Genomic DNA, 23,921 nt, shown 5'->3' with positions numbered 1-23,921 from the left:
ATTTGCCTGCAGACTTTCTGTGGGCTTTTGCACTGGAACTTGTGGTTATTAGAAAGTCAAAACAGCGCAGCACCCTCTACAGGGGATCTGGGACCTGTGTGAACAGGGCAAGCAATGGTCTGACTCCTTAACCAATCAGATTGAAGAATCCTTACTGAGACATGCAGGATCTAAACCAGGAAATGTAAGTTAGAATAGTTAATTCAGTGTTAAATCAGGTACAGAAAGTAAAATAAAGAGAGGGAAAGGAAAATGGGATTAAGAGCGAGAGAGAGAAACAGAAAGAAAAAGTTTTAAAAAAGTCAATATTTTAAAATCTCCAACAATAATTAAAATCTGAAGGAATGGGACTCCAGGCTATAAAAGTTAATTTTCAGTGCCGGAAAGGTAGTTTGGCAGTAATTACGGCGTATCACATTGTTAAAAATTCACTTACACTTGAATGGACAAACCCTAACATTTTCTGGCATGTTTAATGGGTATCTAGTGTGTTTTCTTCTTAGGCAGTCTGAGTTTGCAGGTGACTGATGAGTCCAATGCAGGACCTACAGTCTCTGTCACAGGTGGGGCAGACGGTGGTTGAAGGGGCGGGTGGGTGGGGTGCTTGGGTTGACGTGCACTCCTTGCGCTTGGCTTCCGCTTGCTCCCGGCGAAGAGACTTGAGATATTCGGTGCCTTCTCGGATGCTTCTCCTCCACTTTGTGCGGTCTAGGGCCAGGGATTCCCAGGTGTCGATGGGGACGTTACACTTTTTCCAAGGGTGTCCGTGAAGCATTATTAAATAGTGGTGTAATATTATCATCTATATCGGGGCAGAGGGTCTTCATAACTAATAATAAGAAATTTATTTAATTACACAGATATGGGTGAACAGGTGATGTGTCACTGTTGCGAAATGTGGGAGCTGGTGGACCCCACTGAGGCTCGCGGTGTTTACATTTGCGATAAGTGTTTGCTGCTAGAGGAACTCAAGCTCCATGTTAAAGAGCTTGAGACCGAGCTTCAGACACTGCGACACATCAGGGAGGGGGAGAAGTTCCTGGACTCTATGTTTCAGGAGGTGGTCACACCTATGAAATTAATTACTGCAGATGTAGTCCGTGGTCAGGGTCAGGACGGTGTGACTATGAGTGAGGAAGGTACAGGGATCCAGGATGTAGTGCTGAAGGAGCCGCAGCCCTTGCTCTTGTCAAGCAGGATCGAGGTTCTTACTCCCTGTGGGGGCGGGAGCGGGGACTGCAGGGAGGATGAGCAACCTGGCCACAGCACCGTGGTACAGGGGGCCATTCAAGTGGAGGGAGTAAAAAGAAATGTTGTAGTGGTAGGGGATAGCATCATTAGGGGGATAGATAGGGTTCTCTGCAGTCAAGAGCGGAAGTCCCGAAGGCTGTGTTGCCTGCCCGGTGCCAGGGTTAAGGACATCTCTTCTGGGCTGGAAGGAAACTTGGCGTGGGAGGGGGAGGATCCAGTTGTCGTGGTCCATGTTGGTACAAATGACGTAGATAGGACAAGGAAGAAGGTTCTGTTAAAGGAGTATGAGCAGCTAGGGGTCAAAATTAAAAAACAGAACCTCAAGGGTAATAATCTCTGGATTGTTACCTGAGCCACGAGCGAATTTGGCTAGGATAAATAAAATTAAAGAGTTAAATGCATGGCTCAAAGACTGGTGTGGGAGAAATGGGTTTTGCTTCTTGGGACACTGGCACCAGTACTGGGACAGGAGGGAGCTGTTCCATTGGGACGGACTCCACTTGGCCAGTGCTGGGACTAGAGTCCTGGCGAATCATATAACTAGGGCTGTAGAGAGGGCTTTAAACTAATTAGTGGGGGGGAGGTTTCTAGAGAGCAAATAACAGAAATGACAACAGAGAAGGTCATAGCCTTAGGTAGCAGTGGGGAAATTAAAAAACAGAACGTGTCAGGAAGGGACAGAAGGTATGGAGTAAAAGGTAAAGTAGTAAAAGGGGAAAAAACAGGAACTAAGTGTCACAAAACATATTTGAAAGTTCTTTATCTGAATGCACGTAGCATTCGTAACAAAATGAATGAGTTAACGGCACAAATAACTACATATGGGTATGGTCGTGTGGCCATTACAGAAACATGGCTGTAGGGTGACCATGACTGTTAAATAACCTGGTATGTTTAATTCCCAATCAGGAAGGACAGGCAGGAAGGGAGGGGAGGTGGGGTGGCTATGTTAATAAAGGAAGGAATCACTATAATAGAGAGAAATGATATTGGGTCAAAGGAGCAGGATAGTGAAACAGTTTGGGTAGAGATAAGGAATAATAAGGGGAAAAAAACACTAGTGGGCATAGTCTATAGGCCTCCGAACAGTTGCAACTCTGTTCGACAGAGTATTAATCAGGAAATAGTTGAGGCTTGTAATAAGGGAACAGCTATAATTATGGGGGATTTTAACTATCATATTAACTGGACAAATCAAATTGGGCAGTGCAGCCTTGAGGATGAGTTCATTGAGTGTATTAGGGATGGGTTTCTTGAGCAGTATGTAACTGAACCGACCAGGGGGCAAGCAACCTTAGATTTGGTCCTGTGTAATGAAACAGGATTAATTAAAAATGTCCTAGTAAAGGATCCCCTTGGAATGAGTGACCATAACATGGTTGAATTCCATATTCAAGTAGAGGGTGAGAAGGTTGGATCTCAAACAAGCGTGCTGAGCTTGAATAAAGGAGACTATGAAGGTATGAGAGCGGAATTGATTAGAGTGGACTGGGAAAATAGATTAAAGGGTCAGACGGTACATGATCAGTGGTGTACATTTAAGGAGTTATTTTACAATTTCCAAAAAATATATATTCCACTGAGGAAAAAAGGGTGTAAAAGAAAAGATAGCCATCCGTGGCTAAGTAAATTAATTAAGGATAGTATCCGACTAAAAACAAGGGCATATAAGGTAGCCAAATCTAGTGGGAGGATAGAAGATTGGGAAGTCTTTAAAAGACAGCAAAAAATAACTGAAAGATTGATTAAGAAAGGGAAGATAGATTATGATAGTAAATTAGCAAAAAATATAAAAACAGATAGCAAAAGTTTCTATAGTTATATAAAAAGAAAAAGGGTGGCTAAAGTAAATGTTGGTCCCTTAGAGGATGAGACCGGGAAATTAATGGTGGGAAACATGGAGATGGCAAAAACGCTGAACAAATATTTTGTATCAGTCTTTACGGTTGAGGATACTAAGAATATCCCAACACTGGACAAACAGGGGGCTCTAGGGGGAGAGGAGCTAAATACGATTAAAATCACTAAGGAAGTGGTACTTGGTAAAATAATGGGACTCAAGCCGGATAAATCCCCTGGACCTGATGGCTTACATCCTAGGGTCTTGAGGAAAGTGGCGGTAGGGATTGTGGATGCATTGGTAATAATTTTCCAAAACTCCCTGGACTCAGCAAAGGTCCCGGCAGATTGGAAAACTGCTAATGTAACACCCTTATTTAAAAAGGGTAGTAGGCAGAAGGCTGGAAACTATAGACCTGTTAGCCTAACATCTGTGGTTGGTAAAATGTTAGAGTCCATTATTAAGGAGACAGTAACGGGACATTTGGATAAACATAATTTAATAGGACAAATTCAGCATGGTTTTATGAAGGGGAAGTCATGTTTGACAAATTTGCTTGAGTTCTTTGAGGAAGTAACATACAGGGTGGATAAAGGAGAACCAGTGGACATAGTGTATTTAGACTTCCAAAAGGCATTTGACAAGGTGCCACACAAAAGATTATTGCTCAAGATAAAAAATCACGGGATTGGGGGTAATATTCTGGCATGGGTGGAGGATTGGCTCTCTAACAGAAAGCAGAGAGTTGGGATAAATGGTTCATTCTCAGACTGGCAATCAGTAACTAGTGGTGTTCCGCAGGGGTCAGTGCTGGGTCCCCAACTCTTTACAATCTATATTAATGATTTGGAGGAGGGGACCGAGTGTAACATATCAAAGTTTGCAGATGATACAAAGATGGGAGGGAAAGTAGTGAGTGAGGAGGACATAAAAAACCTGCAAAGTGACATAGACAGGCTAAGTAAGTGGGCAGAGATTTGGCAGATGGAATACAACACTGGAAAGTGTGAGGTTATGCACTTTGGCAGGAAAAATCATAGAGCAAGTTATTATCTTAATGGCAAGAAACTGGAAAGTACTGTAGTACAAAGGGATCTGGGGGTCCTGGTGCACGAAACTCAAAAAGTTAGTATGCAGGTGCAGCAAGTGATCAAGAAGGCCAATGGAATGTTGGCTTTTATTGCTAGGGGGATAGAATATAAAAATAGGGAGGTATTGCTGCAGTTATACAAGGTATTGGTGAGACCGCACCTGGAATACTGCATACAGTTTTGGTGTCCATACTTAAGAAAAGACATACTTGCTCTCGAGTCAGTACAAAGAAGGTTCACTCGGTTAATCCCGGGGATGAGGGGGTGGTCATATGAGGAGAGGTTGAGTAGATTGGGACTCTACTCATTGGAGTTCAGAAGAATGAGAGGTGATCTTATTGAAACATATAAGATTGTGAAGGGGCTTGATCGGGTGGATGCGGTGAGGATGTTCCCAATGATGGGTGAAACTAGAACTAGGGGGCATAATCTTAAAATAAGGGGCTGCTCTTTCAAAACTGAGATGAGGAGAAACTTCTTCATTCAGAGGGTGGTAGGTTTGTGGAATTTGCTGCCCCAGAAAGCTGTGGAAGCTACATCATTAAATAAAATTTAAAACAGAAATAGATAGTTTCCGAGAAGTAAAGGGAATTCAGGGTTGCGGGGAGTGGGCAGGAAATTGGACATGAGTCTGGGTTCGGAATGGTCATGGCCCTGTGGGTAGTGGAGCGAGCCCAGGGGCCATGTAGCCTGGTTCTGCTCCTACTTCTTGTGTTCTAATTCTGTGTTAGATTTCAGGAGATGGTTTTATTCCTGTTCCTGGCTGGGGTGGAGATCGCCTTTACAGAAGGTAAGTACTGTAGAAAATATAGGGACAGAGTGATCTCCTGGAAGAGTTTCGATCGCCTAGATGGGTCGGAGAGGAATTTCCCAGATTTTTTCTCCCAAATTGGCCATTGGGTTTTTTATCTGGTTTTTCGCCTCTCCTGGGAGATCACTTGGGTTCGGGTGGGATGGAGAGTGATAGAAGATTTGAGGTTAGGATTAGATCAGCCATGACCTTAGAGTGGTGGAGCGGGCTCAGGGGGCCGATTGGCCTACTCCTGCTCCTATTTCTTATGTTCCTCTGCCCACCAGGGGCTCTCTTGCCGTGCCGGAGCTCCGAGTAGAGCGCTTGTTTTGGGAGTCTCGTATCGGGCATGCGGACAATGTGACCCGTCCATTGGAGTTGATTGAGCGTGGTCAAAGCTTCGATGCTGGGGATGTTGGCCTGAGCAAGAACACTGACGTTGGTGCGCCTATCCTGCCAATGGATTTGCAGGATCTTGCGGAGGCAGCGTTGGTGGTACCTCTCCGGTGCTGAGGTGCCTGCTGTACATGGTCCATGTCTCTGAGGCATACAGCAGGGTGGGTATCACTGCTGCTCTGTAGACCATGAGCTTAGTGCCGGGTTTGAGGTCCTGGTCTTCAAACACTCTCTTCCTCAGGCGACCGAAGGCTGCACTGGCACACTGAAGGCGGTGCTGAACTTCGTCGTTGACGTCTGCCCTTGTTGACAGTAGGCTCCCGAGGTATGGAAAGTGGTCCACGTTGTCCAAGGCCTTGTCGTGGATTTTGATAATCGGGGGTGCAGTACTGTGTGGCAGGGGCAGGTTGGTAGAGGACCTTTGTCTTATGGATATTTAGTGTAAGGCCCATGCTCTCGTACGCTTCGGTGAAGGTGCTGACGATGGTTTGGAGTTCGATCTCCGAGTGAGCGCAGACGCAAGCGTCATCTGCATACTGTCATTCGACGACAGAGGATGGGACGACCTTGGATCTGGACTGGAGGCGATGGAGGTTGAACAGTTTCCCGTTTGTTCTGTAAATTAGCTCCACTCCAGTGGGGTGCTTACTGAGGGTGAGATGGAGCATTGCAGCAAGGAAGATCGAGAAGAGCGTTGGTGCGATGACACAGCCTTGTTTGACCCCGGTTCGCACGAATCTAGTGTGTAAGTAACGCAAGTTTACACTATTCCATGTATTTCAATGCCGAGTCTCTTGGCGAGATACTGTTATAGCGCAGCTTCTGGAGGAGCATGGCAAATCAGACAGCAACTTTCTGATTTCCACGTTTAACTGCATGTGTGCGGACGCTGAAAGTTGCTGTCCAATTTACTCCATAATAATGGAGAGCGCCGATAACCTCACTGTTATTTCTACCACAAAATCTGGGCCATTGTGTTATAACATGTACTCACTATTATGCTATGATTAGCACAGCTCCTCATCCCCACCAGCATGTGGCAGCACTGGTACACTGCTAATATCCCACTTAATACTGGATTTCACTCAGTTAAATGAGATGGTGATGGTGTGACCTGGGTTTGACCTGCTGTCCTGTTGCTGACTGCTGACTGACACAAATTCTGTGAATGAATCAACTGCTCTGTGGAAATACAAGGTCCTAGCTGCTAAATACGTCCACACATTACAGAAAACTTTCACTTTTTCATTTTATCCCTTGGAATGTAATTTATTTTTTGTGAATTTAATGGTCATTGAGGTGAGGAATGTTAGCACTGCGAAATGGATCATCTCCTAATATCAGCATCAAGGTCAGGTATGGGGAACCCTCAATATCAGCATCAAGCACGCCCAGGTCAGATATAGGGAGCAAATAGTGTTGAGCAAGGACAAGGATGATGGGAGTGTGGGATTTTGTACAGGTGAAGATGGCCTGTGAAGGTATTGTAATTTACAGGTTGGAGAGGAAAGCACAAGAAAAGTGGAGTCTTTAGGTGATCAAGATGTGGGTGAGGATTTTGGCAGCAATGGGGAAAAGGTAAAGTTGGAGGCAGGATTATTTTCCTGGAGGTGGTAAAAAGCATTTTCAATGATCTTGGTCAATCTCGCACAGTTCCAAGGAGGAGGCTATCAAGCAGCAATACCAAAAGTTTGTCCCCTCAGTTGGACTATTTACTAAATTAAAACAACTTGTAGCTTCCAATCAGATTAAGTTTACTTTCTTTGTAATAAAGACAGAACCCAGACACAATCCAGGCGATCTCTGTCCTTTATAGGTAAAACCCCAATAGCCACAGTAATGGCCTTGGCATTTTAACCCGTGTTATTTATTTGGTGCAATGGTTGTGGAGGCTTATCTGTTTTTCCAGAAGAGTGTTCAGGAATTCCCATAATCTCTTGCAGTCAGTGACTGCTGCCCAATTCAATTAGGCAATTTTACAGTCACAGACAGAATCAAACAGTGGCAGACATGGAGTGGAAGTGTTGTGATACTCATTCAGCTGTGCTGAGGAGAATCAGATTCCAAAATAAGCAGCTATTGGGTGAATATCTAACACAGGCTCTCTCAACCATTGGCAGAGCTCCCAACCTTCAACAATGTAAAATATCCCAGCTCCAACTCTCTTTTGAAGGGGAACTGTCTTTGCAAAAATTGTTTGTCAAACATGTTTTCCTAGTTTGGGGAGCAAAGAATCAGAAGAGCCATAGAGCAATTTCACCACAATGATAAGTGATGCAATAACATGTTTCAATGTGGTTCCTTAAATCATATGGTGTTTTTGCAAACAAACAGGAAAAAAAAGATTGCCATCATGAAGATGGCAGTACTTCAACTATATGGTACCTGATGCAGTTTTTCTACTTCTGTCTGGTGTTCAGTGAACTGATGTATGATGCTGCCTCAGTTATAATGATGTTGGTTGACCCCTTCATCATCTTTTGTCAGAGATCTGGTTGTCAGGAGATCAAAGGAACAGACATTCCAGGGAAACTAAATGAATCAAAGGACTGGAACTCACTAAAGTTAACGTAAGCAAGAAAACAGTATTAGAAAAATAATGGCACTAAAGACTGACAAATCCCCAGGACCTGATAGTTTCCACCCTAGAGTTTTCAAGGAAGTAGGTGAGGAAATTGCAGATGGTTTAAATCATAATCTTCCAAACCGCTCTCGATTCAGGAATTGTCCCTTTAGATTGAGTAATTGTAAATGTAATCCCATTACTTAAGAAAGGTGAGACAGAGAAACCAGGAAATTATAGACTGGTTAGTCTAGCATCTATTGTGGGGAAGTTATTGGAAATTTATAATTAAGGACAGAGTGACTGAGCACTTGGAGAAATTTTAGCTGATTAGAGAGCCAACATCAATTTGTAATGGGTCGGTCATGTCTAATGAACCTAAATGAATTTTTTGTGGAATGAAATAATATAGTAGTATGGGGAATGTCTATGGATGTAGTTTATATGGACTTCCAGAAGGCATTTGATAAGGTTCCACTTAAGAGACTGTTAGCTAAAATTAAAGCTCATGGAATTGAAGGCAAATTATTGACCTGGTTAGGAGATTGGTTAGGCGGTAGAAGACAGAAAGTAGGGATAATGGGTATGTACTCGAATTGGAAGCAAGTGACTATTGGTATCCCACAAGGATCTGTGCTGGGGCCACAACTATTCACTATATTTATTAATGACTCAGATAACGCAATAGAGAGCCATATATCCAAGTTTGCTGATGACAAGGATTGGTGGCATTGTAATTTTATGCTCCCATCTACAATACTTACTAAGAGGCATTGATAGGTTAAGTGAGTGGGCAAAACTGTGGGAGATGGATTTCAACGCAGGCAAGTGTGAGGTCATCCATTTTGAACCAAAAAAGGATAGCTGTGAGTATTTGTTAAATGGTGTAAAGCTAGGAACATTGGAGGACCAAAGACATTTAGGGGTCCATGTACACAGATTACTAAAATGTAGTGGTCAGGTACAAAAAATAATCAAAAAGGCTAATGGAATGCTAGCCTTTATAATTAGAGTGCTCGGATATAAAGGGGAGGAAGATTTGCTACAGCTATACAAAGCCCTAAAGACCACACCTGGAGTCCTGTCTACAGTTCTGGGCACCGCACCTTCGAAATGATATACTGGCCTTGGAAGGAGTGCAGTGCAGATTTACCCGAATGTTAACAGGGCTCCAAGGGTTAGATTATGAGGAGATTTTACAAAAACTAGGCTTGTATTCCCTGGAATATAGAAGGATAAAGAGGTGATTTGATCGAGATTTTTTAGGATTTTGAAAAGGAGTGGACAGGGTAGATCGAGAGAAACTTTTTTCTGCTAGTGGGGGAGTGTAGGACAAGGGAACGTAACCTTAAAATCAGAGCCAGGCCATTCAGGAGAGAAGTCGGGAAACACTTCTTCACACAAACAGTGGGAGAAGTGTGGAACTCTCTCCCATAAAAAGCAGTAGATGCTAGCTCAAGTAATAATTTTACATCGGAGATAGATAGATTTTTGCTAGCCAAGGGTATTAAGGAATATGGAGCCAAGGCGGGTGGATAAAGTTAGGACACAGATCAACTATGATCTCATTGAATGGCGGAACAGGCACGAGGGGCTGAATGGCCTGCTCCTATGACAGTGCAATGGTGTAGCACAGTGCTGAAACTCCAACATATGACAACATGACACGAGTTAGCTTCCCCAGTTCTTCTCTCCTCTCTTAGTGAATGTGATCTCAGGAATTCCATTAGATAGAAGCACCAAGCACAGACCAGGCGCTTTCCAGAAGGGAGGGATTTGCAGAGAATATAATTCCATAGCACAACACAATCATATGTCTGAGAGTAAGGCACCTTCACGCTCCCTCATCCAGTGATTAGTAGACGGCAGACAGGGATCTTAAGAGAGGAAAGGAAATGATCATGTCTAGGCCGGAACTGAAGAAACCTTGCATTTTAGTTGGCTCAAATTCAAGATGGGGCATGGATTTGAGTTGTTGTTCCAACTGACTGTACCAATGGAAGGCTTTGTCAGATATGCCTCTGTCAGATATGCCTCAGAGGGCATTCTCAGATGCATCTGTGAATCATTTGGTTACAGTGACCAGAAAGTAATGATGACTCAGAGCTGCCAAATAATAGGGAAAAAAATTATTGCCAAATAAATACGAATTTCATTGCTAGTCATATGATTCTGCCTTTTTTCTGTAAAGAAAGAAACCTTATATAATGAGTAAAAATAACTCAATTTATTCTTTCTTGTAACTTCCTTTGCAATTTAACCCACCCTCTCTGCGTACAGAACTGACATTAAAAAAAACTTCCTAGGCTGTCTTGTAGTATTGAATTTAAAGTTTTCTAGAATGCTTAGCTCCTGAAATAACTTGCATTAGAAACTTGACTGCAGCAGGCGCGGTGGCCACTGCAGGATGTTCACACCACAGCCAAGGCTGCTCATGCTGCACAGCAAGTGTTTACAATCAGGTTTCAAAGTTTTTTAAAACAAACTAAAATCTCTCTCATATCTCTGATCCCATCATATTCTATCTACAGATATGACAAACAGCTCGTCCTGGCATTTACCTTGAATACTTCACCAATTTAAAAAGGATTTCATATAACCACATCTGGTGGTAAATTCACTATCTGTTGTGATACACATGAGTTGCTCAGTGTTCAGATTTCAGTCCTGGTGGTGGTAGAGATGCTACAATTGGCTTCAGCTCCCTCAGGACTAGGGAGAGGGAAGTACCACTGCTGAGGACCTCTGCTAGAAAGGGCATCAGATGAAGATAGGATCAGGTTCAATTATGTTTCCCCCCCCTCCCTATGATTGAATGGCCTGTCTATACTCATTTATGAAGAATGACCATTTGAGCGAAGTACTGGAGGTCTATGGACACTTGTGAAACTGCAACCCAGCATTGATTAGAATGTTCAGCAGACAAAAAAGGGAAGAACATTCGGAAAGAAAAAAAACAGGATCCTTGTTGTGCATGTATTTTATCAATGCGAGAAGTCACACAACACCAGGTTATAGTCCAACAGCTTTATTTGAAATCACAAGCTTTCAGAGCACTGTTCCTTCGTCAGGTGAAGTGAAGAGATGCCTGTAGTCACAGCATATATAGTCAGAGACTATATGCTGTGACTGTATGCATCTCTTCACTTCACCTGACGAAGGAGCAGCGCTCCGAAAGCTTGTGATTTCAAATAAAGCTGTTGGACTATAACCTGGTGTTGTGTGACTTCTCACATTTGTCCACCCCAGTCCAACACTGGCATCTCCACATCATGTATTTTATCGCATAAGGAAACAATGCATCAGGATACAGTACAAATCTTGACCACACCAGCCTGCTCAGCCTAAAGCTATTGATTTTTCCAGCGTATTTTGCACAAAATCATTTAACTATACGGTTAAGAAATGTGACTATTCACTGTAGTGTTCCCATCAATCCTGCTTTCCTATACCCAGCTAAAGAGAGATCCCTCGCCTCCTGGTCTGGAGCAGCAAAGGCATCATGGTTACCTCTTTGAGGTCCAAAGAGACAGCACTGAGTCGTTCATTTTCAGACTGGACGTTGACCAAGACTGTCCCGGCCTGTTTCAGCTCTGTCTGCAGCTCCAGAATCTTATTGAGGTAATACGCCTCCTTCGATGCAGACTCCTGCAGAAGAGTCTCCTCACGAGTCTCGCCATCTTCTGCCACTTTACGATGGTTCGAATATGCCTGTCCAAATGCCTGAAAAATAAATGCAATGACATCGTTAATCCTTTTTGATTGTGCGCACACAAATACTTGCAATCGGTTAACAAATCACTTTATGTATGAGTTAAAGCTGTCCGAGTCTATCTATCTATATATATATAAAGCGGCTCTTCTGTCTGTCTGTCTGTCCGTTCTCTATACGTTTGAAAGTTACAGAGCGTACCGACGCGCGCGTCGCCTCAAAAGAAAGCTTGCGATTCCGGACCGGTCATAGGCGTATTTACGTTTCGGCCGCACAAAAATCCCGCCCGCGGTATCCGAAAAACGTTCAGCCTTCCGCTCATTAGCATCTCATTAGCGACCGTGTGACGTCGAGGTCGACCAATCGGACGGCGGGTTCCTTCCTACAGTTGAGTGTCGAGTGACTCGACGATTGACCAATCCTACGCTTCGGTGACCTGACCGGTCGACCAATCGGTGCATGTGTGGGCGGGCCTTATCCTTCTGAACCGAGGTGAGTGGCCGCCATCTTGATTTTTCACGATTTTTTCCCCACACTTTCAGTGTGTTAGGGAAGTAAGGTAAATATTTGAATTATGTGTTAGGGAATTAATTAACAATTTATTTGAGTTTTATATTGTGTTTAGCAACCACCCCCCTCCTCCTCACCTTCGCGCAGGGGGGACTCGGGGCCTGAAGCTCAAAAAATTTCTCTCTCTCTCTCTCTCTCTTTCTTCCCTCTCTCTCTCTCCTTCTCCTCTTCCCTCTCTCTCCTTCTCCTCTTCCCTCTCTGTCTCTCTCTACTTCCCCCTCTCAGGTTTCACGGTGTCGCGGACGGACCGCCCGAAGTTTCCCGCTCGCTAACGGCCGCCAAGCCACCCTTGCCTGCTCCCCGCGGGCCGCCTCGCGCCGCCCGCACTGACCGCGCATGCGCCGCCCGCACTGACCGCGCATGCGCCGCCCGCACGGCCCGCACTGACCGCGCATGCGCCGCCCGCACTGACCGCGCATGCGCCGCCCGCACTGACCGCGCATGCGCCGCCCGCGAGAGCCCGCTCTGGCTTCTTTTCTTTTTTTTTTATTTTTATAAACGGCTGTCCCCGATCTCAATCTGACACGGGAGTCTGCCAACCGGGTCCAAAGGCCCGCCTTGTTCACCAGCAGGTGCTACCGAGGTTAGTCCGGTCGGGCCTGGAGGGAGAGTGTGAGGGAGAGGGGGGGGGGGGGGGGGGAGAGAGAGTGTGAGGGAGAGGGGGGGAAGAGAGTGTGTGGGGGGGGAGAGAGAGTGTGAGGGAGAGGGGGGGGCGAGAGAGTGTGAGGGGGGGGGGGAAGAGAGAGTGTGAGGGAGAGGGCTCTCTCTCTTCCAGCAACAACATGCCCTCGAAAAAGCCTCGGCAACGCCGGGCTCCCCCAGCTAGTTTTATATAGAACAGGACATATAGCTGGGATTACATTACAAGGCAGTAAAACATTACAACTGCTCGACATTATACAAAACATGAGGGCTGCAAAACAGCAATAAAACTAAAATCTGCTGATCTGACAGCACCCTGGAAATAATCCTTTATGCCAGCAGTGATGCTAAGTACACTCTTGACAGCTTGAAAAGGACATTAAAAGAAAAATGAATTGTGTTTCTCCTGGTTTCAAAAGAAACTTGCTAGATATATTGACCCCGATATTGAGGTAAAAAAAAATTAACAGTGAGGCTGTCGGTGCTCACGGTTATTGAAGTGTAAATCGGACAGCACATGTGCAGTTAAACGTGAAAATCATGAAGTTGCTGTCCGAGTTGCCCTGCTCCTCCAGAAGCTGCGCGATAACTGTATCTCTCAGAGTGACTCGCCATTCAAATACATGCAACAGCGTGAAGTTGCTGTACTTGTGATAGATAGCCATGAAACTCGGCAGAAAAAGTTATGGCTTGTCCATTCCAGTGCAAGTAAATTTTTAATGGCGTGATAAGTCCTATTTACTGCCAAACAATCTCTCTAGCACTGAAAATTAACTTTTACAAGTGTTAAGTCTCATTCCTTCAGATTTTAATTTTTGTTGGAGATTTTTTTTAAATTAAAACAATTTTATTCCAAAAACTTGTTCTTTGTCTCTTACCTCTCTCTTAATCTCATCTTTCTTTCCCTCTCTTTATTTCACTTTCTGTAGATGATTTGACATTGAATTAATTATTCTAACCTACACTTCCTGGTTTAAACTCCACGCTGCTCGGTAACAATTCTTTAATCTGATTGGTTAATGCTGGTCTTGTTCCCACAGGTCCCAGATCCCCTGTAGGAGGGCACTGTGCCAAAATGGCTTTCTAATCACAAAGTTCCAGTACAGAATGCCACGGAAAGTCTGTGGGCAAGTGTAAGTGTAATGAACGGCTGCCATCGTTCGTTCACCACTGATCATAATGGGGCAGTAATTCCTCCCCAAACGCGTGAGTATGGAAGGGGTACTCACGCGTCTGGCCGGAGGAAATGCTGGTTTTCAGCATGCACAGCGCATGCGCTGAAAACCGGCATTTCCTCTCCTCCAACCCAAGAGTTGAAGAGGCTAGCGCGTGCGCTGTAGGGGGCAGCGCGTGCGTCTTGGATTTCCTCTGTTTTGGGGGATTTGCGCATTTCTAAAGGCCTCCGGTCTTTACGCTTGTAAAAAGCACACGTAAGTATTTAGTTTTTACAGGTAAGTGGTGTTTTAGTGTAATTTAGAATTTTTTTCCCCACAGGTTTATTATTTTAAAGAATCTACAATAAGGTAAGTTTAGTTTTAGACCCTTTTTATTAAAAATTTATTTTTTTCAACAAAAAAATTGTTTAAATTATTTTTTTAAATTTATTTATACTTAATTTAATGATTGGGATGTTTTTTAAATTTTTATTTAAAGTTTAAATAGTGTTTTGGACCCCCGTAGTTTTCATGAGTTTGACAGTTCTTACTCTCAAACTCATGAATGAACCTTCCCCTCCCCTGATTGGTTGTACAGTGCGCACCTGATCCCAGGCACATCGCACTAACTACGCCGCTGGATCAGGTAAGCACTGCGCGCTGACATCAGAACTGGGCCTGTCACAGGAAATGCAAGCAGGCCCGGGCTTCAGATGTCAGCGCGCAGGGTGAGTGCAGATCGGGGGCTTGCACGCGCGGCAAGCCCCCGACACCAAGTTCTGGGCCCTTATCATTACCTTTCTGTTCTAATTTCCTTCAGATTTTCACCCACTTTTCTTCGTCCTATCCTGAATGTCCTGACTAATGCCGGGGTATGTATCAACAGACACCAGCAGCACTCCAGTATTGACTAATGCCAGGGTATGAATCAACAGACACCAGCAGCACTCCAGTACTGACTAATGCCGGGGTATGAATCAACAGACACCAGCAGCACTCCAGTATTGACTAATGCCAGGGTATGAATCAACAGACACCAGCAGCACTCCAGTATTGACTAATGCCGGGGTATGAATCAACAGACACCAGCAGCACTCCAGTATTGACTAATGCCAGGGTATGAATCAACAGACACCAGCAGCACTCCAGTATTGACTAATGCCAGGGTATGAATCAACAGACACCAGCTGCACTCCAGTATTGACTAATGCTGGGGTATGAATCAACAGACACTAGAGATCAAACCTGGGACCCGCTCTTTATGACTCAGTACTACACTGCATCATTAGGACGGAGAAGGGTGGTTTTTCACGAGGCTCCAATCTTGCTCACATTTTGCATCTCATCAGGCATCAGATCATTCAGTATTTAGAATGATTTTTTTTAGACTGATTATTTTAATATCCAGATTATGCATTATCTAGAGTTGAGGAACAGCATCCGGTACATCATCACCAGCAAACCATTGAGTCTATGGAATCACCAACAGGCCTGGCAATAATTACTACAGCGCAGGAGCACTTTTGGTGCTGGATCAAAGGGATTCTGAATTCCAGTATCATTTATTAACTCAAACAAAGGCTCTTAGAAAATGTCTTCACCATCAAACAATTCTACAAAACAATGCGACGAGCTGTGTTGAAGATCGGAGCACTTACTGCTAAGAGCAGCCATTCCCTTCACTGTGCACAATGATGACCCATTTTGTTGTTGCAGCTGAAGATACGTCCTCCCATACAGCCAGTCACACCCATTAACTATGAATGATGAGAGAACTTACTGGCAATTGTTTAGATCGAGAGCCACGTGGGGCACATTGCACTGTGGTTACGTACAGAAGAATCCTACTCATTACTTGCTGCATCAGGATCTCAAAATCATAGAATGGTTATAGCACAGTAGGAGGCCATTTGGCCTGTCGAGCCTATGCTGACTCTCTGCAAGAGCACTTCCACTAGTCCCACTCCCCTGCCCTTCCCCCTAGCCCTGCAAATTTTTTCCCCCTCAGGTACTTATCTAATTCCCTTTTGAAAGCAACGATTGAGTCTGCCTCCACCATCCTTTCAGGCAGTGCATTCCAGATCCTAACCACTCGCTGTGTAAAAAAGTTTTTCCTCATGTCGCCTTTGGTTCTTTTGCCAATCACCTTGAATCTGTGTCCTCTGGTTCTCGACCCTTCCGCCAATGGGAACAGTTTCTCTCTATCTACTCTGTCTAGATCCCTCATGATTTTGAACACCTCTATCAAATCTAAATCTGAATGTATAGGTTCTGGCTCTTCCATGCCCAATAATAATGCACATTTGGAATCTATGTGGCACAACCTTTTGCACTGCACTGCCACAAGAAATGTAAAATAACGCTGTTGATCTCAAAGGTCAGTAGTTTGATGTTTGTAGAAAAGGAACCATTAATATAGTCAGCTAGTGTTGGGCTCAGGAAATGGAGTTGTGTGGGGAGGGGACAAAGGAGCAGGGGAATGGGTCTCTTGGAAGAGATGAGCATGGAGAAGGAAGAGGAGATGGGGGGAAAATACTGCAATATGGCAAGGATTCAAGACAACCATTTAAGAATCAGCGAACACTGTAATTGAAGGACTGTAGCATTTTTCTGGATGGATGAAGCAAGATGCGTTGAATGGCCTTCCTCGCCCGTATCAATCTTATAGGGCCAGAAATTAGGATCGGGTGCTTGCCGCGCGTGCAAGCCCCCGATCTGCACTCACCCTGCGTGCTGACATCTGAAGCCCGGGCCTGCTTGCATTTCCTGTCACAGGCCCGGTTCCGATGTCGGCGCGATGTGCTTACCTGATCCAGCGGCGTACTTAATGTGATGTGCCGGCTGGGATCAGGTGAGCACTCTGCAGCCAATCAGGGGAGGGGAAACTCATTCATGAGTTTGATAGTAAAGACTGTCAAACTCATGAAAAGTACGGGCACCCAAAAGACTACTTTAACTTTAATTAAAATTTAAAAAAAACATCCCAATAATTAAATAAACTATAAATAACTTTAAAAAACTATTTAAAACAATTAATAAAATGTTTGACTTTTTTTTCACGAATTCGGGTCTAAAAATAAACTTACCTTACTGTAATGCGCTTAAAAACAATGAAGCTGTGGAAATTTTTTTTTAAATAATTTTAAATATTAGACCACTTACCTTCAAGAATCCACTCCTTACGCCTCCTTTTTTCATTTCCAAAAAGTCCAGGCCCTTGCACACGCGCAAACCTGTCAAAACGAAGGAAGTTCAATGCATGCGCGCGTTGGACCTCTTAACCCCTTAGTTCGATGGAGAGGAAATGCCGGTTTCCCGTGCATGCGCTGTGCATGCTGGAATCCGGCAATTCCTCCGGCCGCACGTGTGAGTACACCGTCCGTACTCACACGTTGGGAACGGAATTACTGGCCCATTATCTCAAAGATGGGCCTCCATCCAGATTCCACTGCTGATCTGTTAAAGACCATCCACGTCACCGAGCGTCAACACGCTGCCCAATTTCCTAGAATCCAATATTCAGCGCAGATCACCTTCTTTATTACACCTGTAGCTTTACAGGGTTCTCTGATGTAAATTTACACCAATGGCTAGAAATTCCTCCATGTCTTACATTAATCCTACATGCAAAATTACAATAGGTGCATGTCTGTGTGGTAAATGTACTCAGAAACTTAGTGCCCTCAAGAGTTAAGAGGATTTGGATCGAGGAGTATTCTAATCTATGGTATTTATCGACTAATCGGTATGTATTTTAAATTGTTGAGTAGTATTCATTTCCCTTTCACTTCTTCCCACAATTTGGTGCTCTGCAGTTATAGTCATCTGACTGAATGAGGTTTTTTTGATGAAAATGCAGAATATGCAGTCAGCTTCCATGACAGTTTTGTAGACCACACTCTCAGTGACAAGAGTTTATCTATAAATAATAATATGCACCAGGCACATCGTACAGGTGCTGTTTCAGAAGGGCACAAATCCCAGTGGCTCAGGAACAGGATACAGTCCATTAGATTATTACATTTTCACTTCTGTGTCTTTGATTTGATTGAATGCCAGAGAAATGTGATGGGAGTCTCTCTAATTTTGAGCTGGATATAACAATCACTGGGAATTTCCTGAGGACTGCTCCTGCTCCGCCGCCATAACTTTGGCAGAAAGCCCATTTACATGCAGAACCTCTGCCGAAGTTATGGCAGCGGAGCCAGAGAAGCGCCGAGGAAATTCCTGGCCAATGTGGCACAATGCTCTGCCCATCATGTATGGAACCTGGACTCCAATGCAGACAAGAGTGATGAGAAAGTCTCTGTACTTCTGATGAGACTGGACAGTGCAGCAACTTTGAAATATGACGCCAACTCTAATCCCACCCAGATGAGGGGATAAATCTTTCCCCTTTCTGACTGTTGCAGTAAATGAGGAGATGGACCTATCAGTTCTGGACCCTGTGTTTAATTCCAGCCCTGGTGGAGGAATCGAGGAATCTTCTGAGGAGAGATGTCGTGTTAGAACAATAACCCTCATTCATGGATAAAGGCCACTCTTCAAAAGAGGACCCCAAAGGACAGTGTTAGAAGAAAATCATTCTCATTTTGATTAAATTTCCTGTAGTGGCATTGGCTTAGATCTCAGCAAGGTTTCAACACTGGCAAGCTTCAGCGCTTTCTGTTACCCCTTTCAGTTCATACAAATTTTTTTGCTTTGAAAGAAGCCACAATTTTACTTTGAAAAAGAAATGAGCGCAGCAGCACTAATCGTGTGTATCACACTGCTTCTACACAGTAAGAGTGCAGTCACATCCACTACACAGAGACTGTTCACAAGGGAGTAGTATAGAATCATAGAATAGTACAGCACAGAATGAGGCCATGCGGCCCATCAAGGCTGCGCCGGCTCTTTCGAAGAGCATCCAGTTAGTCCCACTCCCCGGTTCTTTCCCCATATCCTTGCAATTTTTTCTCCTTCAAGTATTTATCCAATTTCTGTTTGAAAGTTTCTATTGAATCTGTATCTACCATCCTATCAGAGAGTGCATTCCAAATTCTAACCACTCATTGCGTAAAAAAGTTTTTCCTCATGTCGCCTCTGGTTCTCTTGACAATCACCAGTCTGTGCCCTCTGGTTATCAGCCCTTCAGCCACTGAAAACAGTTTCTCTTTATTTACTCTATCCAAACACTTCATGACTTTAAACACCTCTGTCAAATCTCCTCCTAGCCTTCTCTGCTCTATATTAAAGTCACATAATTAGAGAATTTCAGTACTTCTAATCAAAAACTAAAGTTCACTAATCGTGGAGTCTCCGAATGCTGTCCTGAGCAAGTTTCAGCCTGTTGTTAAAAGTAGGAGTGATTCCGACTGGAGCAGGGCAGGGCACAAGTGTTTTATCTTCCCATGTCTTCTGGAAATGACTGAATGCAATCTGTAATTTTAATGCTAAAATTTAGGTAAAAGGATATACGGTTACGATAGCAAAATACTGCAGATGCTGGAAATCCGAAATAACAACAGAAAATGCTGGAAAAACTCAGCAGGCCAGGCAACATCCGTGGAGAGAAAATATAGTCAACGTTTCGGGTAAAAACCCTTTATCAAGACTAAAGAAGCACAGGAAATGAAATAGATTAAGAGGCCAGGCTGGGAGAGAACAAAAGAGAAGAGACATTAAGAGGTATTCAGAATGAGACGAGATGGTGATAGGACTAGCGGAGACAAAAGACGGCTCTAGATTAGGTGTGAAATGCACCGGCAGAATGGGAGACAGCTGCCGTGTGGGAGAGAGAGAAAGAAAGAAAGGGGGGGGAAAGGCCAAAACAAATGTGTGGATAAAAAATATAAGTAAAAATGTAATAGGGGCCAAGGTTATGATCTGAAATTGTTGAACTCGATAGAGTCCGGATAGACGGTTTGTTTTATTTAGGAAAAAAGTAACATTTTGCAAAAGACATTTCTTTCTTCAAAACTGCAAATGCACGCTGAATTACTGTGTCAGAAGGTAAACTTCTGTTACATTTTAACTCCTTTTGGGTGCACTCCAGAACCATACAATTTAACAGCACAGAAGGAGGCCATTCAGCCCATTGTGTTTGTGCTGGCTCTTGGATACAGCAACTCAAAACTAATTCAATTTCCCAGCTCTCTCTCCATGGCTGTTTTTCTTCCTCTGCTTCAAATATTTATCCAATTTTTCCCTAAAAGATGCAATTGTGGCAGAACCACTGAATGACTCTGGCTAACTGTATATAATTCTCTTTAACGATGTTCTAACACCAGCCTAAACCTGTACCATTGTGTTAGGCATTACTGTGTTTTGTATATAGAGTTTGCATGTACGGGGCGTGGCCCCTTTAAGACCGCGGGAAAACGCGGGTAAATGCGATGACGTCACATCGCAAACCACGGGACCGCCCAGGCAGTCCTCGTGGCATCTCCGTTGAGTAAAGACCTGTTTAATTGTTCTCTGGTGTCGATCTCAGTTATTCGTAGGAATTCATTAATCCCTACATTGGTGACCCCGTTTTTGTGAACGTTTTCACAAAAGAGCACAGCATGGAAGCAAACGTCGTTTCGCTGAAGCTACTGCAGTTCTGGGAGCAGCAAGCGCCCTCATGGTTTATTCAGGTCGGGGCCCAGTTCGCCCTGAGGAACATCGATGCGGATCAGACCAAATATCTTTATGTGGTCTCCGCACTCGACAGCTCTACCGCCTCTCGGATCGTTAGCCTCCTCGAAGTGTGTTCTCCTCCCACCTGTGGTGGCGCTGTCACAGGAGATAAATGGTTGGGTGTTCTCTGTTAAGTTTTAGCTCTCTTTGTTCGGAACTTTCCAGAACATCCTTTCCTTCCAATAAAGCACTTCATGTTTGAATCTCTGAGTTCTGAGTCCTAAATTGTGTCTAGGTAGAAAGGTACCGACACAACAAGTGGCGATGAGGAGCGGATGAATCTGCGTACGTTACAGGTGCAGTGAGTAAACAGAAAATTTAATTTGAAACGTGAGATGGCTACTACATTAGGAAACATCGGTGATTTTGATGAAAATGTGGAGCAATGGAGCGCATATACAGAACGTTTTGACTATTTTGTATTGGCGAATGCGGTGGCAAGTGAAAAGGTCGTGCCTACCTCTTTGAGTGTAATCGGGCCGAAGACTTTCAATTTACTTCGCAGCCTCGTGCAGCCAGATAAGCCAGGAACTAAAACATATAAGCAACTAGTGGAAATTCTTGGAGCACATTTTTCACCCAAACCTCTGAAATCTAAATCTCTCAGCAACAACCAAACGGAATCAAGAGGAGGGGGAATCAGTGACTACGTTTATTGCTGCTTTAAAAAGGTTGTCGGAACACTGCCAGTTCAAGGAGGTGCTGAATGACACCATTAGAGACAGACTTGTGTGTGGTCTGCAAAATGCAGCCACACAGAAGCGCCTTCTTACTGAGGACAACCTTACTCTTGAAAAGGCCATTGAAGTTAGTCTCTCCATGGAAATGGCGGAAAAGGAGGCTCACCAGTTGAGTTCAACTGGGAGAGTTCACAAGGTGTCATCTGAGCCTAAAGGTGCGCGGAACGGCACATGTTACCGTTGTGGGAAAACGGGCCATCACGCTAATGACTGCTGGTGTACGGAGCTGGAATGCCGAAATTGTGGCAAAAAGGGTCACATTGAACGCGCCTGTAGAGGTAAAAAAAGAACAGACAGAGCTCGGAAGCATGGAAGCAAAATGTCTGTATTTGGACAAGAGAGGAAAAAGAGTGTTCATTCAGTGCAGTATGATGGAACAAGCAAAACAGAGGAGAGCGACACCTCTGAGGAGGAAGAGGTGCACATACTGACGGTTGCAGGTGGTTCAAATGGCTACTGGGTGTCACCACTGGTGGAGGGACAATCAGTGCGGATGGAGGTGGACACAGGCGCGGCTGTGTCCCTTGTTTCAGACACTGTCTACAACAAAATGCTAAAGCATCTTACCCTTCAGCCAACAAACATTGTACTAAAGACGTATACCGGCGAACCTGTGGCCATGAGAGGCGTCATTGAGGTGACAGTTAAATTGAACGGTCAGACTGCAAAACTGCCACTATATGTGGTAAAGGGAAATTACCCATCGCTACTGGGACGTGCGTGGCTAGGAAAAAATCACGCTGGACTGGCCTGCAGTCCGCATGATGTCAAAAGGGGAGTCATGTCTGACTGCAGTGTTAAACAAACATGCAGAACTTCCGATTAGGCACTCTGCAGCCTTCCGGACTCAATATCGAGTTCAACAATTTCAGATCATAAGCTCGGCCCCCATTTCATTTTCTCTTGTAATTGTTCCACTCCTTTCCCCCTTTCCTTTTGTTTCTCTCACACACCTGGCAGCTATCTTTTGCCCTGCCAGTACACCTTACACCTAATCCCAGCCTATTACCATCTCGTCTAGCTTCTAATCTCTTTTACTTCTTTTGTTTCTTTTATTCTTTTGTCCGATCGCAGCCCTGCCTTCAATCTAGTTTCTTTTCTTTCCAGTTTTGAAGAAGGGTTCAACCCGAAACGTCAACTCACATTTCTCACCACGGATGTTGCCTGACCTGCTGAGTTTTTCCAGCATTTTCTGTTGTTATGCAGAACTCTTCAATGGTGAACTTGGGAGCATGAAAAAGATCAGCATGAGACTGGACATTAAACCTGGCAGCAATTAGGCCAAAAGTTGAGGCTAACTTGGAGGCCTTAGTCGAGAATGGAGTCCTGGAGCCTGTGAGCGTGAGCAAATGGGCCACACCCATTGTTCCTGTCCTGAAAAAGGATGGATCTGTTCGAATCTGTGGGGATTTTAAAGTGACTATTAACCCGGTGCTGTCTGTGGAACAGTACCCTCTTCCCCTCATTGATGATCTTTTTACGGGCCTGGCCGGAGGGCAAAAGTTCAGCAAAATAGACTTATGCCAGGCTTATCTACAAATGCATGTCGATGACAAATCAAAGGAGCTGCTGACAATTGTGACACACAAGGGGCTATACAGGTACTGCCGCCTTCCGTTTGGAATTACGTCGGCCCCTGCTCTATTCCAAAGGGCAATGGATCAGATTTTGAGTGGACTGCCAGGAGTCCAGTGCTACCTGGACGACATCCTTGTCACTGGGACAAATGAGGAGGATCATCTTCTGAACTTGGATGCGACACTACAACGACTGAAAGAGTACGGACTCATTCGTAAAGACAAATGTGAATTCTTTCAGTCTTCAGTTGAGTACCTGGGGCATGTGATTGACGCTACTGGCCTGCATAAGGCGCCGCCAAAGGTCAAGGCGATCATGGAGGCCCCAGCACCCCAGAATGTGAGCCAGTTACTTTCATTTCTGGGGCTACTTAACTACTATGGGAAGTTTATTCCAGACTTAGCAACATTGCTGAAGCCGTTACATCAGTTGCTATGTCAAGGCAAAACATGGAATGGACTGAACTGTGCAACGAAGCTTTCGCCCAAGCAAAGAAAGCATTGCTGAATTCGGAGGTCCTGACACACTTCGACCCAAAGCTACCCATGCAGCTAGCATGTGATGCATCACCATATGGTGTGGGAGCAGTCATATCCCACATCATGCCTTCGGGTGAAGAGAAACCTATCACCTTCGCATCACGCACCTTGAACAAGGCCGAGAGTAACTATGCGCAGATCGAGCGCGAGGCCTTGGGAATCTTTTTGGAATTCGAAAATTTCATCAGTACCTGTTTGGGAGAAGGTTCACACTCCTGACAGACCACCGTCCATTGACTTCAATCTTCGGGCCCCACACCGGAATTCCGTCTCTCGCTGCAAGCAGGATGCAAAGGTGGGCTTTACTGTTGTCAGGACACACATACGACATCAAATATCGCAAATCAGACTTGCACGGCAACGCAGACGGTCTCTCGAGGCTACCTTTGCCT

The 23,921-nt window shown here is 44.5% G+C and overlaps 1 protein-coding gene across 2 annotated transcripts in view; it reads right to left on the bottom strand.

Moving 5' to 3' along the window:
* LOC147106084 (protein bicaudal D homolog 1-like) overlaps nucleotides 1–23,921 on the bottom strand; it is a 356,969-nt gene that overhangs the window by 197,397 nt on the left and 135,651 nt on the right. For both annotated transcript variants that reach the window (XM_086008841.1, XM_086008842.1), the window contains exon 2: nucleotides 11,442–11,654. In XM_086008841.1, coding sequence (XP_085864967.1) covers nucleotides 11,442–11,654 — 213 coding nt within the window. The remainder of the gene's footprint in view (nucleotides 1–11,441; nucleotides 11,655–23,921) is intronic.

This window comes from Somniosus microcephalus, chromosome 16 (genome assembly GCF_052327205.1).
Source record: "Somniosus microcephalus isolate GS21.2 chromosome 16, FLI_Smic_1.0, whole genome shotgun sequence".
NCBI lineage: Eukaryota > Metazoa > Chordata > Chondrichthyes > Squaliformes > Somniosidae > Somniosus > Somniosus microcephalus.
This window is presented reverse-complemented; position numbering and strand designations above follow the sequence as displayed.